Source organism: Humulus lupulus, chromosome 3 (genome assembly GCF_963169125.1).
Source record: "Humulus lupulus chromosome 3, drHumLupu1.1, whole genome shotgun sequence".
Taxonomy (NCBI): Eukaryota; Viridiplantae; Streptophyta; class Magnoliopsida; order Rosales; family Cannabaceae; genus Humulus; species Humulus lupulus.
The window spans coordinates 282,430,150-282,449,727 of NC_084795.1; the positions used below are offsets into that span (position 1 = coordinate 282,430,150).

At 27.2% G+C, this 19,578-nt stretch overlaps 1 protein-coding gene across 1 annotated transcript; it reads left to right on the forward strand.

The window, feature by feature from the left end:
• Positions 1 to 1,878: 1,878 nt before the first annotated feature.
• LOC133825821 (uncharacterized) lies at positions 1,879 to 5,563 on the forward strand. Its single transcript, XM_062258715.1, has 5 exons — positions 1,879 to 2,606; positions 2,766 to 4,241; positions 4,324 to 4,629; positions 4,713 to 4,812; positions 4,895 to 5,563. Exons 1-5 carry the CDS (start codon positions 1,879 to 1,881, stop codon positions 5,561 to 5,563), a joined length of 3,279 nt encoding a protein of 1,092 aa, XP_062114699.1.
• Positions 5,564 to 19,578: the final 14,015 nt, after the last annotated feature.

A 19,578-nucleotide genomic window follows, 5' to 3' on the forward strand; every position in this document is an offset into this window, starting at 1 on the left:
AAATACTTGTTTTGCATCTCTACATCTTACTCTCTCTTTATTGGTCTCCTTACAAAACTTCATAATACTTGTTTCTCAAACTAAAAGCAACAAAAGTATTAATTTTTTTTTGAGGTAACTCTTATTCTTATGTTTTTCACCTTGTTATTTTTCTTGTAGAATATAATCAAATCTAAAATTAATTGGATTTATATGTGTATTTATTATTTTGATAAACAATAGTGTGTATTCAAATCTAATAAAGCACTATTTATGATTATTTTTTTCAAAAAAATAAATCAAAAGTTTTATTTCATAAGCACCAATATTTTTTAATTATAATATATAGTTTTACCATCTTTTTTGTAGTCTTTTTCTCCTTGGTAAGTTTAGTTTAGCTTTCTCCAGATTTGAGATGAGTGTTGTATGCATATTTGAGATGAATGAGGAAATAAGATAATCAAAACTATTTTTTAGCGGTAAAACAATTGTGACATATAGAATAACTGCCATAATTTTTAATACGTGCTCTTTTTAATATATATTTTTGTTTTACAAAAGATTTAATCAATTTTTTTTTATTTATCTAATTTGACAAAAAAAAAACAAATCAGTTTACTTTCACATAATATATATATTATTATATAAAAACGTTATTTTTCTTTTAATATAAACTTATTATATAATAAGTTAATACTATTATTTATTATATATATAGTTTATTATAAATAATAAAATCGTTTATTATATATATATATATAATTTATTTCAAAATAAAAAACTGTCAAAATAAGTTTTATTTGAAAAGCTTATTATGGTTGTAGTTTTGATGGTTAATAAGTTTATTATATATATATATATAGTTTGAAAAATTGGAAGATATATAAAATCGTTATATATATATTATTTATATACTGTTGTAAAATTAAAAAAAATGATGTTATGTCTATTCATTTTTAAAATATCATATATATATATATATATTACTTATTTTTGCACAAGAATAGGGGATATATATCTATTCAAATTTAAATAATTTAAATGAAAACTATTCAAAACTAACTTCCAAATTTTTAGAACTAATTTTGATAAATAATTAATTTTGAATAATTTTAGTTAATACTATAGCAAAAATAGAATTAATCACTAAGATTACTTTATATGTATACATAAATATGCTTTTCATAATTTGTCAAAAAAAAAAAAAATCATATTCCATGAAAACAAAAAACGTAAGATAGTTATTATATTAGTTTTTGTATATTCATAATAAATATATGTATACATAAAGATATTTTTTCTAAACAAACTCATATATTTTTTCCTATATAGATATATAGATATATACATCATATATTATCAATTTTAAACAAAAAAAAATACAGGTGATGTAGTATTTAATTCAAATTTTAAATAAAAAATATTTAAACCAACTTCCATTTTTTAAACTTAATTTTAAATTATAATTACTTTGAAATTTTTAATTTACAAATAAATATTATCGCTAAGAATAACTATATATATATGCATGCATATAAAAAGATATATTATAAAATACTTGTTTTGCATCTCTACATCTTACTCTCTCTTTATTGGTCTCCTTGCAAAACACTTCATAATACTTGTTTCTCAAACTAAAAACAACAAAAGTATTAATTTTTTTTTGAGGTAATTCTATTCTTATGTTTTTCATCTTGTAGAATATAATCAAATCTAAAATTAATTGGATTTATATGTGTATTTATTATTTTGATAAACAATAGTGTGCATTCAAATCTAATAAAGCACTATTTATGATTTTTTTTTTCAAAAAAATAAATCAAAAGTTTTATTTCATAAGCACCAATATTTTTTTATTATAATATAAATTAATTTGATTTTTTTTCATTCGCAGTATCAATGGATAAGAGTTGGATGCACCATTCTAGATTAAGTGATTCATACCAAGAAGGTGTTAATTTTTTTCTTGATTTTGCCTTTAAAAATGCAAGTCATGAAGAAAAAATTGTATGTCCTTGTGTAAAGTGCGGTCTTATCACACCTGTCATCCGTACAATTGCATTTGAACATTTGATATGCAACGGATTTGTAGATGGTTACACTAAATGGGTATTGCACGGAGAAACTTCTTCGCATGCTACGCAAAATGTTGACACTCCTAATGATACTCATGAGTCAAATTATACCATTGATATGCAAGGAGTTATATACGATGCAATTGGACATAGTATTGGAGACGACGAACGTGAAGTTGAAAATGATAATCTTCAAGGTGAAGGCGATGAACCAAATGCGAAAGCAAAAGAATTTTACAATTTGATAAAAGATGCAGAGAAAGAACTTTACCCAGGTTGTACGAGTTTTACAAAGCTCTCGTTTTTAATTCAATTATTTCATATTAAATGCATTTGTGGATGGAGTGACAAATCGTTTGGCAAGGTACTTGACTTATTCAAAAAAGCATTGCCAAAAGGTGAAACATTACCCAATTCTTTTTATGAGGCCAAAAAATTAATCAACGCTCTAGGACTTGATTATGAAAAAATTGATGCATGTCCAAAAGATTGCATGTTGTATAGAAAAGAACATGCAAATGACACAGAATGTGAAGTATGCTCTACACCAAGGTACGTTACATATAACAATTTTTTTCTTTTATCTGTCTTATACTTTCTCTAGATTAGAGTAACTTGACATTGTAAGAATCAAAATAAGAAACTTTTTTTCTTTTACCTGATTTATACTTTATAGATTATAATAACTTGATATTTTAATTATCAAAATAGGAGTGAAGCTAAAGTCTTGCGCCATTTTCCATTGATACCAAGATTACAAAGATTATTTATGTCATCAAAAACATCTGATTTTATGACTTGGCATTATAAACAAGATCGTACAAGTGATGGTTGTATGAGACACCCAAGTGATTCTCCAGCATGGATGACTTTTGATCACAACCATAAGGATTTCGCTGCAGATCCTCGAAATGTCAGACTTGGGCTAGCTTCTGATGGAATGAATCCTTTCAAAACATTAAGTGTAAACCATAGTACATGGCCAGTTATTTTGATACCATATAATCTTCCTCCATGGATGTGTATGAAGCAACCTAATTTCATTATGTCTTTGCTCATACCTGGTCCAGACGCACCTGGAAATAATATTGATGTATATCTAAAGCCATTGATTGAAGAGTTAAAGGAGTTATGGGAAGTTGGAGTTGAAACTTTTGATGCATCTACCAAAAAAAACTTTAATATGCGGGCATCACTATTATGGACTATCAGTGACTTTCCAGCATATGCAAACTTATCAGGATGGAGCACAAAAGGAAAATATGCGTGCCCATCTTGTCATCAAGACACTTATTCTTTATGGTTGAAGTATAGCAAAAAACATTGTTATATGGGACATCGACGCTGGTTAGAAAACAACGACCCATTTAGAAATGATGAAAAGTCTTTTGATGGCACAAAAGAGAAAAGAATGGCTCCAACACCATTAAGTGGTTCTATAATACTAGATACGTTAGCAGGCTACCAACTTAAATTTGGGAAGACAGCTGTTAATCCTTCATTGCCATACAATTGGAAGAAAAAGAGTATATTTTTTGATTTGCCATATTGGAAGGATAATTTATTACGACACAATCTTGATGTGATGCATATTGAAAAGAATGTATGTGAAAGTTTGATTGGGACATTATTGAGTTTAGATGCAAAAAATAAAGACAATCTGAATGCACGTCTTGATTTAAAATATATGGGTATTAGATCTGAACTTCATCCAAAGGAGAGCGAGTCAAAGAAAACTGTCATTCCGCCTGCATGTTTTACATTAAGCAAAAAAGAAAAAATTGTCTTCTGTCGATTTCTAAAGACAATTAAGGTTCCAGATGGATATGCTGCCAACATTTCTAGATGTGTTGATGTAAGCAAAAGAAAAATTTATGGGCTCAAAAGTCATGATTTTCATATCATTATGACTCAATTACTACCACTAGCACTAAGGGGAATATCGAGTGCACATGTTCGTCTACATCTAACTCCTTTAAGCAACTATTTTCGCATGATGTATTCAAAAGTTGCTCTACCACAAGATTTTATGCAACTTGAACAACAAATACCTATCATTCTTTGTAATCTTGAAAAATTATTCCCCCCTGCATTTTTTGATATAATGGTTCATTTGGTGATACACTTAGCATATGAGGCAAGAATTGCTGGACCATCAGTTTACCGTTGCATGTACCCTATTGAAAGGTAAAAATATTAATTAATTTTCATTTTATTTAACTGTAAGAAGTTTCAATATTTTTTCTAATGCTTATATGAATAAATATAGGTACTTGTCTAAGTTAAAGTCATATGTTCGAAACAAAAGCAAACCGGAAGGTTGTATTGCTGAAGGATATTTAGCTGATGAATGTTTAACATTTTGCTCAAGATATATGGAAGGTGTGGAGACAAAATTTAATTGCAAGCCTAGAAATTACAGTAATGTGGAACTAAATGGAGAAACATTGCCTATTTTCCAAATGACAGGTCGACATTTGGGCAAAATAGATACTAAGAATTTAGATGAGGATACTAAAGTTAAGGCACATCGATATGTGCTATTTAATTGCAATATCGTAGAATCATTTATTGAGTAAGTGTTATTTATTATATCTCCAATAATAATAAAAATGTGAAACATCATATAAATATGACTAGAGCTAACTTATTTTGTAGGGAACATCGAAATATGATTGCACAACAAAACTCTCGTCAAACAACCATGACCGTAGATCGGATTCATAGCGAATCATTTCCTTCATGGTTTGCAAAAAAGGTAAGGTTTTTTAATAATTTTTTCATCAACTTAATGAGCCAAACTCATATTGAGTGTACTTATTACATTTTTTTCAAATCAGGTAGAAGAATTATATGATAATGGGGATGATCGAGTTTCTGAAGATTTACGTTGTTTGGCAAAAGGTCCAAACAATATTTTCATTCGATTTAAAAGATATCTAATAAACGGTTTCAGGTTTCACACAAAAAAAATCGAAAAGAACTTAAGAACTCAAAATAGTGGAGTTATTATGACTGCCAAGACTCAAAGTTTCGCAAGTAGTAGGGACCCAAATCCTGTTTTCGGAGAGGTTACTTTTTATGGAATATTAACTGATATTATAGAACTAGATTATTCTTTGGGAAATCGTGTTGTGTTATTTAAGTGTGATTGGATTTCAAGAAGTGGCATTAAAAAAGAGAAGGATTGCACAAGAGTCAACTTTTCAAAATTGATGCGTGAAGATGAGCCATTTATACTAGCTTCTCAAGCAGAACAGGTAATGTATGTGGAAGACCTCAAACATAATGGATGGCATGTTGCTTTAAAAATCAATCCTAGAGATTATTATAATATGAGTGTGCAATCACACGACGAGAATGTGGAGTCTTATTTGCAAACTGAAGTTTGTAGCGCAACTATTGATGTTGGGGATGGAGAGAGTAGTTTGGTCAGGGAAGATATGCAAGACATAACCATTGATACATCAATGTCGTTTGATACAAATGAGATGGATGAAGAAACTTAGGGATTGTAATTTTTTTTTCTTATTCATATTTTGCATAAATTCTAGAATTTTATTTGTCTTAATAATTTTTATGGAGTTCAATTGCATGTATTCAAAAAAGTTTATTATAATCATGTGCTAATATTTATAGTTATTTTTCATTTATGAAATTAATTAGGCCTCAAAGAATAAATTACATTTAAACTCTTAATCTAAATTTGTAAAATAAAAAAAATTAACAAATTAAAAGAAAATAATTATTAAATTAAAAATGGCAACATTTCACTAGTAACACTTTTGAAATGTCACTAAAAATATTTATTAAAGTAACATTTTAAAATGTCACTAAATCTAATATTTTGTGACATTTTTGCAATGTCTCTATTAATATATTCTAGTGACATTTTTTGAATGCTACTAAAACTATATATTCACAAATTAGTAACATTTTTGATCAAATGTCACTAAATCATATAAATAGTGCCACTAATTAAAATGTCATGTATTCTTAATAAAGTAACATTTTTGCCAAATGTCACTAAAATATTATTATTGTGACATTTTTTGACAAATGTCACTAATTAAAATGTTACTAATTGCAATTTTTGGTGTATGCAGACTTGTGATATTAGATGGAGTATTTTTCAAGAATAGTATCTTGATTTATATATATATATACCTTGGAATACATATGCATATATATATAAACACAAACAATGCGGTTGCAGAGTGTTGGAAACAAGAGAATAGAGAGAAATGTGATGTTTATTAATGAATGAAGTTTGTAGTTGCAAATGCAAACAAGGCTGATATTTACACTAGTCAAGACTGAAATAACTGCCTAACTACATTGTTCACTAATTAATGTGTTTTTATATGAAATAATTATGTACAGTACAAGTGTTCTCTGTTCTTCTTGATCATTAATAACCACAAAACTAACTCAGCAACAACAAAATCAACACAACAAAAAAACCAACCAATTAATAGATAAAACAAAACATAAACAACACAATTAATTGTGCATGGTTCATCCAAAACTAGATCACTGGCAGTCTTTTCACTATAATCATCAAGTTTACAGGATATATATATATATCAAGTTAACCTGCTTACACTCAAACACCACAATGGTGAAGTGAAGTGAAGTAAAATGTTTCTCTGTTTCTTTTCCATGTCTCACACTCTATTTGTGTAACTATAGTTTCTTCATCTCACACCCCTATGCTCTGTTTTTTGTTATTTTGCTTTTGTTTGATATCTATTTTTGGCTTCCTTATCCTCAAATTTTCTTATCAGATAACCTACATTGCCTCATTTCCCTCTATTTCATCCACTCACCACTGCAACTAGCAGTAACTTTCACTCATCAATGAGGCCAAAAGATTATTAAAACTATACTTATGACAAAACAAAACAATTATGACAAAACCAAATCTGAGACAAGTTATATAACAAAACAAAATTAATTAAACAATTATGAGATTTTAAGGGCAGGCAAAGAAAAAAAAAGTAGTAATAACAAACACAGCTATACCCTGCTTCTACTAATCCACTAATACAACCCAAACTAGAAGACAAGATATATATATATATAGAGAGAGAGAGAGAGAGTGAGAGAGAGACCGTGGGGTGTGGCTGGTTTCTGGCTGCACAGACGGAACCTTTCGGCTGGTAGGTGAGAGCCAGTGAGGCGGTGCCGGCGGGTGAGAGGTTGGTTCGGCGTCGACGACGTCGTGGTGGGCTGGTTGGTGGAGGGACCTTTCGGCTGGAAGAAAGAAAGAAGAAGAGGGAGGTTATTTGGGGGGGAAAATTTTACCAGCTAATTTTTTTTAATGGGCAATGCCGACACCTATAAGCTGTCATTATTGCTTCCAATAGCGACAGCTTATAGGTGTCGGCATTGCCCCTTATAAAAATTATATTTCCCAACAATGACACATTTTAACTATCGCCATTGCTCCAATACGTTTTAATAAAAAAACTATTTAAACATATATAAATATTAATGAAAAAATCATAACTAATAAATTTATATATTAAATTTTTTTACAATATTTTTCCAATTAATAAAACAACTCTTTTTTAACTAATACAAATTTTATAAATGTGTTAAAGAATAATATAATTAATTTAATTTCTAAATATGTTAAAGAATAATAAATTTAAATTTTGATATAAAAATTATTACATAAATACAAAAAATAATAATATGAAAAATTTATAAACAAAAAATCTAGTTTTAAAAGTTTTTAATAATTTTTATAAATATATATTTACATAATTTAGTTTATTTTTAAAATTATACTATTCATTAAATTTTTTACAATATTTTTCCAATTAATAAAAAACAACTTTTTTTTAACTAATACAAATTTTATAAATGTGTTAAAGAATAATATAGTTAATAATATAATTAATTTTATAAATATGTTAAAGAATAATAAATTTAAATTTTGATATAAAAATTATTACATAAATACAAAAAATAATAATATGAAAAATTTATAAACAAAAAAATCTAGTTTTAAAAAATTTTAATAATTTTTATAAATAATTTAGTTTATTTTTAAAATTATACCTTTCATTAAATTTTTTATAATATTTTTCCAATTAATAAAAAACAACTCTTTTTTAACTAATACAAATTTTATAAATGTGTTAAAGAATAATATAATTAATTTTATAAATATGTTAAAGAATAATAAATTTAAATTTTGATATAAAAATTATTATATAAATACCAAAAAATAATAATATGAAAAATTTTGAAACAAAAAAATCTAGTTTTAAAAGTTTTTAATAATTTTTATAAATATATATATATACATAATTTAGTTATATTTTTAAAATTATACTTTTCATTAAATTGTTTACAATATTTTTCCGATTAATAAAAAACAACTCTTTTTTAACTAATACAAATTTTATAAATGTGTTAAAGAATAATATAATTAATTTTATAAATATGTTAAAGAATAATAAATTTAAATTTTGATATAAAAATTATTATATAAATACAAAAAATAATAATATGAAAATTTTATAAACAAAAAAATCTAGTTTTAAAAGCTTTTAGTAATTTTTATAAATATATATTTACATAATTTAGTTATATTTTTAAAATTATACTTTTCATTAATTATAATTTTTTATTTGAATTTTGGCGACATTTTATGACTGTCGGCATTGGAATTTTATTAACTGTCGGCGTTGGGGTCAATAGCGACACCTATTAACTGTTGGCGTTGACCTCAATAGTGACACCTTTTAACTGTTGGCATTGGTCTAGAATTAACTATCGGTGTTGGGGTCAATAGCGACACATTTTAATTGTCGACATTGGTTTCGAATTAACTGTCGGCGTTGGGGTCAATAGCGACAGTCAAAAGCAACGGTGACAGTTATTAGTTGTCGGCGTTGGTCTCTATGCCTACAGTTTTTAACTGTCGGTGTAGAGTTCCACTAAACAACTACGACAGTCAACAGAGTTGACTGTCGTGGTTGGGTGTCGGGAAAGCCCAATTTTGTAGTAGTGTATACCCTTCGAGAGTTTCTACCCAGATTTCAAAAATTCAACAAACACATTCAAGCTCATTCACAAACCGAAAGAAAAAACTAAAGAAATATATAGAGAGTAAGGAGAGGAAGATGCAAACAAGGATTTAGCAAGGGTCACCACCAAAATTTGGGGCTACGTCCTCATGAGCTCGCCTCAGAGTTATGAGGGGCTCGATCTACACTATCAATGGTAAAGTCTTACAGTAAACATCAAGAATCCAACTGCAATCTCAGCAAGTAATCTTCTTCCTTTACTTTCTCTCTTTCTATGTTTTCCCTAAAACCAGAAAACTCAATCTCTCTTCTTACAAGTTTTCTTTCTTTTCTCTCAGATACAACAACAAGAAATCTCTCGCATACAGAGTTGGCTTTTTCTACAAAATGATGATAAGTCTCTAATCTTTTCACTTTAATACTTATATTTATAAATGAGTAGATTAGCTTTGGGTTGTAACAAATTTATTAGGAATTCAGTTGTAATTTGCTGAGCCATAATAATGAGCTAACTGATTGTAATCTGTTTTTACTAAGAGTATTCTTGATTCTATATGGAACTTGTTATTCAACAAACTACCAATAATAATAAAATTGTTCAACCACTAAATGATCTAATATTAATAAATTTAAATGAGCTGCTAACATATGTAAACTTATAATGTATTAACTACTCAAGTTACTAATTTCTAAAAATACTACGTACATGGGCAATTTGATCGAAGAACTACTCCTTCATTCTTAGGAGCCTTAACCCCTCGTGTTTGCACCTGCTTGTCTGAGCTTGTTCGGACATTTATCTATACTAGTGTCATTGTGGAATCGACCGAAACATTATCGTTTCTCATAGATGGTGGTCATCGGTACATGAGTTGAGTCTCACTCACCATGAAAATATTATCTCTGGACTCGATCAGGCTTGTGTAGTTCAAGAAGAGAGGAATGTACTTTGCTTGGCTTGCTTATGGCCACCTTTATTCTGGTCATTAGCATCACTGTTCTTGTTAGCACTATTAATATGTTGAATTTGATAATTGGACTCTACCTAATCTCTTTTCGTCTATGGCTTACTTGGTCCCAGCTCTTCCTTAATTAGCTTCCTCGATCTTAATATACTTTTCTAATCGCTTTAGAAATTCACTCATGTTGTGTAGAAAGTTCTTCCTTGGAAACTCTCCATGAATTTAAATTTTAATTGCAATCCTGCCTGTATTGCCATCGATCATCTTAATTAACACTATCATATCTACTCTCTCATATTTTGACAATAGGTTAAATTTAGTATACTCGAATGATATTTGATCAAATATCAGGTAAAAGTACTTGGCTGATTTTAAGGTAAATAAAAAATATTATAACATATAGATATGCATGAGAATGATAAAGGATGATCGATAATCATCATGTTTTAACCATTAGTTTCTTAACTAGATTAATTATAATTGATAATACAAATTAGCTATATATATATATATACACATGGCTAATTGCTTGATTATTTATTTACTACATTTGCAAAGAGAACGAAGTGTATTAACATATGGGTTTTTTTTGTGCCTCGACAATTTGTTTGTTACATAACATATATGAGCAAAAATTATGATTTGTATTTTAAAAAAAATATTCAACTAATGATATTTAGAAAAATCTAATATTTGTATTTAAAATTTTATTCAATTAATGTTATAGCACACTACAAAAAGTTATCTTTCAATGGAAAAATTCTAGTTGCAATATCATGCTTGTGTCTAAAGAGTAATATTAAATGTCACTAATGTAGTTTTAGTCGATCACAACTTATTATATATAATGATAAAATATATTGTGATATTAAAAACACATTAATTAGTCTCAATAATTATGATTTCGCTACCATTATTCTTGGTAAACCCAGCTTCTGGGCGAACCAATTTCTTATTTCATGTGTTTCAATTATCTCTTTGTTTATGTGCAATAAGTGTGGAGCTACTGGAAAGATAGGCTGGTAAAGATGTTGATTGGTTGGTCAAAAAACATGTTATCTCTCTCTCTCTCTGTATATATATATATATACATATATATATTGATTAGATTTAATAGGTTAGTGGATATCTCTCTTAAATTCATGATTAATTTGATCATATGTTTGTTCCTTTCTATATTCTCTTAGGTACATTAACATTCAAAGGAACGAGTCAGTTGCAGTTTTCATAGACTATTCTGAAAAGGAGTTAGGTAGCTTGGCATGAGAAACAATACTCCTAATCATCATTTCTTCCATGTTCTATTCTTTTTTTTTTTTGGTAGTTGTAATGATGGATAGTTTTAGGAACTGTTTCTTAAGCCTAATTCTATGGAATTTGTAATATTTTTGAAATGGACCCTTTACTCAGTACCATTACGCGAACATTGAAATTTGTGTTAGAAGGTCAATATCATGTTAAGAATACTAATTTTACTATCAAAACTAGCCAATTAAAAACTTTGCTACAACATCACTTTTGGCAAGCAGAAAGTGCCATGACTGCGTATGTCCCAGTAACAAATGCTATCACCATTAATCCCATGGCTGCCATTGTTAAAGCAATCCATATTGCATAATAATGTCCTAATTTTCGATGATGATCGACAATAGATACTTTAGTCAGAATGAGGTTGATAATGACAGCTATAGTAGAAAAAGCACCATGGCTATTGTGTCTGTAATCATGAATGCTTGAAATGATGTTGATTCTCTCAGAATAACAGTTTGTTGCCGTTGCAATCAATGTAGCCGAAACTAGAGTAGAGTCTCTAAATTTTTTTAATTCAGACTAGAACTTGTCCTCTGCATCATCATAGTTCTCATCTATTCGAATTAGGCTATGGTGATAACCCCTTATATTATTATGCATTCATCACTCCACTCTGTATATCAGCATTCAACACCATTAGAGTTTTGTACGTACATTGCTCTGGATAATAATCTACTAAAAGCTATAGGTTTCATCTTAAAACAAAATGGTGATGAGTGGAGTAATTCATGTTCTAAGTATTTTTTCATTAAAAAAAATAGATCAATATTTCTTGACATATAGTGCAAAAATACTGGAAATCCTAATAGTGAGCTAATCGAGTCATTGTGAACCAACAGCTCAAGACTGTCACATAATATTCAATATGGCTCACACTACTACTGCTCTTTGTCACATCTAACCTCCTTCTTAGGCCTTGTCTTTACCTTTGTTATTTGTATATGTGAAACAACTATAAGTGAATGCTTAGTAAGACATTCCTAGTCTCACTATAACCATATCATATAACACTAAAGTACAAATGCAAATATCATATACAGTGTATCCAGTACAATTATTATCTTTTCTATATGGGCCTTGAGCAATGTACCGGTGCGTGCAATCAAGGCAAGACTTATGGGAGCGACCCATTAAGCTTACACATGACATCAATAACCTTTTACCAATATAGTCAATAGTGGCCAACAATATGGCATCCGAAGATACCCAATAATAATAGTACATGCTCTGTAGTTACATTTTATGTTTGACGTATTATGGCAATAACTATATACTATGAATTTTAACCAATAACAAGTATCCATGATGGCTTATCGAATGATAACACCTATTCAGAAACAATATAACAAATAATACCATTAGACTCATAGTATTCCAAGTTATACTCATACAACATACATATCATTCAAATATCATATTCTCCATAAGAACTTATGTCATATCACAATATACACATATCAGATAACACAATCAACCATACAATTTCAACTTTTGAATTAACATGTACAGGTGAGACAGTGTACTTTCCTCCATTGAAGCTCTTACTAACATGTGATGGTGACTTGACGTTATGAAAATACCAGTATGCTTACTTTTCATTATTGGCCATGTGTGACAATTAAGAATCAACCAGTCAAATAATATTCAAAATTATACAAATACAGAAATCTGTCCAACAAAAACAGATTTGACATGTTATCGTAGAAAATTCATAACAATTCCAAGAAAAATTAGAAAATATGAAACTTGTTCCATTTGAAACTAGACTCAATTACCTTTCTTTTAAGCTATTATAAGACTTAATTTAAAATATATTTTTGTACCAAAGAAATCCTGTAATCCAGTTGAATAACAATTCTCGTTACTAACTGACAGGTTCGTTTACTGAAATTGTAAAAATCATATAAAATTGAAAACTTAACTTCCTGATTCAAAAATATATAAAACCCTTAAGATGTCTAGTTTATGCATAAAAAATATCAAGATCTCATTCAAGCTAAACAATTCCATACGTGATAAATAGTACAGATAATGCAACAAAACAATTTCAACCAATTTGAAAAGATTAAGTTTTTCATATAAAATCATAAACTTTATAGATCTTGGCAACTAATGTCTTTTTAGAAAGATACAAGAATTTATTTTAAAATATACCATAGCCCAAAAGTATCAATTGTAATATAAATTCATATACTGCCATATAATATTCAATTATAAAACCCTATAGATTTCTCTAATAAAATAACAACAACATATAGGTATAGATTTTAGAAAACAATTACCTTGATCTCGGAAAGAAAAAAATTAAGTAAATCAAATTTGAACTTCTAAACATGCACTTCTTTGACTCCTAGAAATTATCAAATGATAGAAGAAGAATAATAATGGATGTATCTCAAAATCTAAAAGAATGAGACTTTAAGTTCAGTAAATATGTTCAAATAGATTAAATTAGGGCTAAATAAAAATTAGGATTAGAAATAAGAGAAGTTTACATAAATATAGGAAAAAGTAGATGAGTTTTTATATTTATGGGCAAAAATGAAATGCTACAAAATATGGTGAATTTTTCAAAAAATAAAAAGTTTAAAACATAGGAATCCCATAAAATATAAAAAATAAATTACCATATTTTTTATACAAAAACTCTCTCACACTTTCTCATCCTCTCATTTCTCTCTCTTCAATTTCTCCTTTCTCAATCTCTCATTCCCCACTTGGTTCTTTCTTCTCAGCCCTCACCCGGAGACACTACCTCCGCCCTCTGCCGGAGACGCAGCCCCCCACCCCTCGACGATGATGCAGCTCCACCGCCCAAAGTCTTCTTCTTTTGTTGCTGCTAGCGGTTTTAATGTTATTCTTTTGGTTGTTCTTGTTGTTCTTTTTCTTTTTCACATTTGAATTTTCATTTTAAATATGATTTTGCACTTTAGATATGAATTTTTTCTTCCAACTCTATAACCGGTTACCATCACGAGTTGTTTAGATTTTTTTGTTCAAATTTGTTTTTTTTTTCAAACCTGTATAAGTAACCAGGTATACTATGGTGACTAATTCTTTTTATTCATATTTGATTTTTTTTCAGACTTAGCTATAACTAGTTACAATAAGATCAATTTATATATATTTTTTTGTTTAGATCTGATTTTCTTTCCAGATCTAGATAAGTAACTAGTTACCATCATAACTGTTTTTTTTTTCAGATCTGATTTTTTTTTTCAAACCTAGCTGTAACCAGTTACGATTATGATCATTTTAGATTTTTTGTTTGTATCCTATTTGTTTTCAGGTTTGGCTAGGTAAACGGTTACCATCGCAACTAGTTTTTTTTCATACATTTTTTTAAACCTAATTGTAACCAGTTACCTTTACGATCAATTTAGTTTATTTTTTTCATATCAATTTATTTTTCTCCAAATCTTACTAAGTAACCAGTTATAATTCAGCTAGTATATTTTGATAATAGTACATTATTAAAAAATCAAAATTATTTTTATATTTGTAACCACTACAACACTACTTAAAAAATAAAACTAATTTTTATAGATAAAACTAGTTACCACACATTACTAAAAAAATTGACAGTGGCAAATGATCACTACCACAAAAAAAAATCAAAATTGTTCTGATAGTGGTAACCAGTTACAACGGAAAAAAATTATTGATTGAAGATAAAAATAGAAGAAAACAAAACGTTTTTCAATATCTTGAAAAAAAATATAAAATAATACCTACAATTACTGAAATATCATAACAAAAATTAAGAATTAGCCAAAATATGGTAAAACTGATAAATTATTACACAAATATGGGAACAAAAATCCCATAAAAAATTAAGAAAACATAAAATACCATATAAAATGCACACACACAAAAAATGCCATATTATTTATCAAAGTTTAGAAAATTTTCCCATATTTCATATAAATTCCTCTAGAAATAAATGCTCAAGATTACGCCTTTAAATTCAGTATTGAGGCTTAATTATTCAAATTAAGTATTGGGCTTAAGACCTAATTCCCGTAATAACTTGTTTAAGAGGCCCAATAGCAACAAACTTTAGTAAAATTAACATAATTTTTTACTCACAACTTGGAATTGAGTAGTTTTTAATGCGTTAGAAAGCTAACAAAATTATCTACAATAATAGGAGAAATAATTCTTCAAATACTAAAGTTATCATACCCAAATTTAAAATTCAAAATAATATTGTGTACAACTTACATAGATTGTGACATGCCTAAGAAATACTATACTTTAAAATTTATAAACAACTGTAGGTTTTCAAGTAACATAATACTATCATATCACCACTCAATTAAAATATCAATTCATCAATACAACAGTTACATCCATACTTAACCTTTAGGCCAATAAAACAGTACTAGTACCTCCGTCATAGTCACCACAAATAACTTCAAATAATATGTTGTTAATAAGACATAATTAATCATGTATAACATGCAAAACTTAGAAAGGCGGAGCGTTACGTAATTATATTTGATGAAAGAGAGAGCATATAAAAAAATCTAAAAGATTTCCAACTAATTTCTATATTAATTATGTTGATCTAATTTCTACCTAATATAGTAGATAATTATCTTTAAAATTGTACTAATTTTAAATGCCAATAAGACAAAAAGACCCTATCTATTTCTTTTTCTTTTTCTTTTTTCTTTTTATTCAAGACACTGTTTTTTTCTAAATAAGAGAAATTGAAGAAAAAACAACATATCAAGAATATAAATTAAGAAATAATAATGTTTTAGAGTTAAATAAAAAACTTACAAATTATTTAAAAAAATTACTGTCGAAATAAGTAGAACTCACTAAAAGGTTTGAAGTTTTCGGCACCCAGTAATTTGAAATTGTCATGCTATTGTTAGAGGAAAATTATTTTTGAATTAGAAAGAATATATCTATATATATAGACAATAATAAAAAGACTATATCTATTTAGAATATCCTGTAAATTTTTAAGAAATTCTGAATAGTTTACGAAGCCGAAAACAAAGTTCAAACTATCAAATTTTACACGAGTACACAAAAAAACAGGCAAGCGTGCAACATACATTTTAGACTCTGTTTCGGTACCATAATTTATTCAGAATTTTTTGAAAATTTGTAGGATGTTCTAGATAGCTATAATGTACACCATCATATAAAAATATTTGAGATTATAACTATTCAGTTACCAAAATAGAAAAATGATACACCAATATTGCAAAAAATGGGATACATTGTAGTCGCTCCTTATATTTATTTGTTATTACATAAAATAAAATAAGTGTCTATATATGTCCCGTACTATAAGGGGGTTTTGTTTTATAATAATAATAATAATAATAATAAATATATAGTATTTTACGTTAGAAAATAAATTTTATGTACGTATACAGTAAATATCTAGTATAGTATAGTATATGTGTGGTGTTACATCTATATAGCGAACATATTCAAGTAAGGATGTTGAATGAATTGTCAGTTACATGTGATGATATACAATGTGATTGATAATACAAACAAAATATAGATACTTTATTGAAATTTACATTAAATCAAAATTATTGAAAAAAAAATACTACAATTATACCATAAATTCTATTTAAATAAAATATTCAATAATTACGGAAAAAACTTTATTTTAAAATTTGTTTATATTTTTTTTGGATTATGTATTTTATCTCATTATTTATTTGGACCATGTGTTTTGTAAAATAGTTCAAATAAACTCTTAATCTCAATTATGATGAGAAAAAAAATTTAATATAAAAACACAATTATTAGGTATAATTGTTATATTTTTGTTCTAAGTTGTTAGTTTGGTTAATTATTTATGTTTTTAGTTCATAAAACTTTGATCAAAATTAGATTTATGAATTTATTTAAACTATTTTATAAAATATGAAGTCCATAAAATAATTTATCAAAACACACAGGATGATTTAAATAAATAATAAAAAGAAATATATAGTGCCAAAAACATATAAATCCTTTTAAAATATTAATAGGTACAAACATGAGTAGTTCAAGGTAGACCGAAAAAAAAAAAATTAAGTGTGTCTAGTACAATGGTGTGAAAAATTATGTCTTCCCATCCTATTTGGGAATCCCTCATATTTGCCTACGCATATGTAATCATCAATAAAAACAATTTAAATAAAAAAATATATTAAAATTATAGATAAGAAGCCAAGTTTGAAATATGGTATAGAAAATTACTATATTCTTGAAAGTTTAATATTGAAACAAATTTCAATAGTAATAATTTATTATTATTGATTGTTTATAATTCACGCTATCAGATTGTTGAAAATGACCTTACCTATTGATAGGGTCATATACTCAAATTCAAAGTATTTAAAACACATGTAACGCACATTATATTTGAATAAAGAATGAAATTGATGATTAAAATCCAATAAACATGCCAATTATTGAATGAGAATTGTTTCCAACACTACAAAGAAGTGTTATATTGTTATTGGTGTAATTCAATATTAGATCTTACATATTTAAATTTAATAAATATTATATGAAATATCATTAACTAATTATAGAGTATCACTTTATGTAATATGAAAACTTTAAGATACCCAATAGAAATACTCTTATTGATTAGATAGTTGTGCCTTGGAAAGGTATCAAAATGAGTTAATTGGGTCAAAGGGGTTGGTACGTATCACGTGCACGTGTAGTGGATATAACATGAAATTACACATAGTTACTAACTCTATCTTGTGCTAATAGCACTCCAAAAATAAGTTATGTATAATGGCTAATTATGTCAAATATAGTTTAAAATTCATAAAATGGCACTTCTAGTAGATGATGTATAATAACTAAGCTATAATAACATAAATCATTCTTTATATTTAGCTATATACTATTCATTTTATAAACTTATTAAATTGATTTTTTTTACTATTCACTCATTCTTTTTCTATAAATTTTTATTTAATAAATAAATAATATCTAAAAAATATAATATTTAAATGTTGTAAAGAAAAATTATAAAGAAACCGATATATGGTGTAATGTAAAAATTTGAGATAAAATAATAAGAAAAAAAGATTTTAGTGAGTTATTTTGAAAAATAAAGTAGAAAATATATTAAGAGTGTGTGCTCAACACGAGTTGATTTGTCTGTAAAAAAAAATTGACCACAGGTTATAATCTTTCAATACTACAATAAATAGGGGTTTTAACCGAAATAATTGTCATCGAGAATGGGATAATTAAAAATCATCACTGTTCATATTAACGAAGAATTTGTTCTTGGCCACACTATATAAAAGTTTGTCGCTAATAAACAAATTTCGTCACTTACAATTTATTAAGAAAATTGTTAAACATGTTTTAGAACAATTGTTCTGGCGTGCAATTTTTCCATTGAATATAATTGTCTCATAGAAATTAAGGTCTTTAATTGTATTTTCATTATAGCTGGAGGACAAAAAGAAGAGAATCGTATATAATGGGAACACAACCACTAATATTTATATATATATATAACTTTTATATTATTTATTTGACCAATCATAAAATTAGAAATTTGAATCTGGAGAATAATCTATATCAAGTTAGGTAAACTACATTAAAGTATAGATTTTTCAGGGTGTATAATATTAAGATTACTTTTTTCATTATGAAAAAGGGTGATTAATATTTTTTTTGTCTGTAATTATTAATGGAAATTATTGCCGCAAAATGTGCATTTATTAAATTAATCTGGGATTATTTATACATATATATAAATAAAGATTGAGATTTTAATTTTTAATATGTTAGCTGAATACGAGCTTCTTGTTTAATATAGAATAATATCTAGCTTGTTGAGCTTTTTTGTTGATTAATAATGTTGTTTAATTTCTTTCGTATGAAATACAAGTGGGAATCTCATTTATATTTCTTTAGATTAATGATAACACATATTTCTATAGAGAAATGTTAAGGGAGAATATTGGTGCTCAACCGCACAAGGATATGTCATATCACTATTGATGAAATTCAATATCGGATCTCACACATTTTAATATTATAATTATTATCGAGTATCGTTAACCAATTATAGTGCCACTTTTTGTGGTGTTTAACACCTTAATGTGCCAAATAACAACACTTTATCTCTATAACATGGAATGCATATTTGGAGCATCTCCAATAAAGTGCCAAATTAGTGATGCAATACTAAAATATAACTCAATC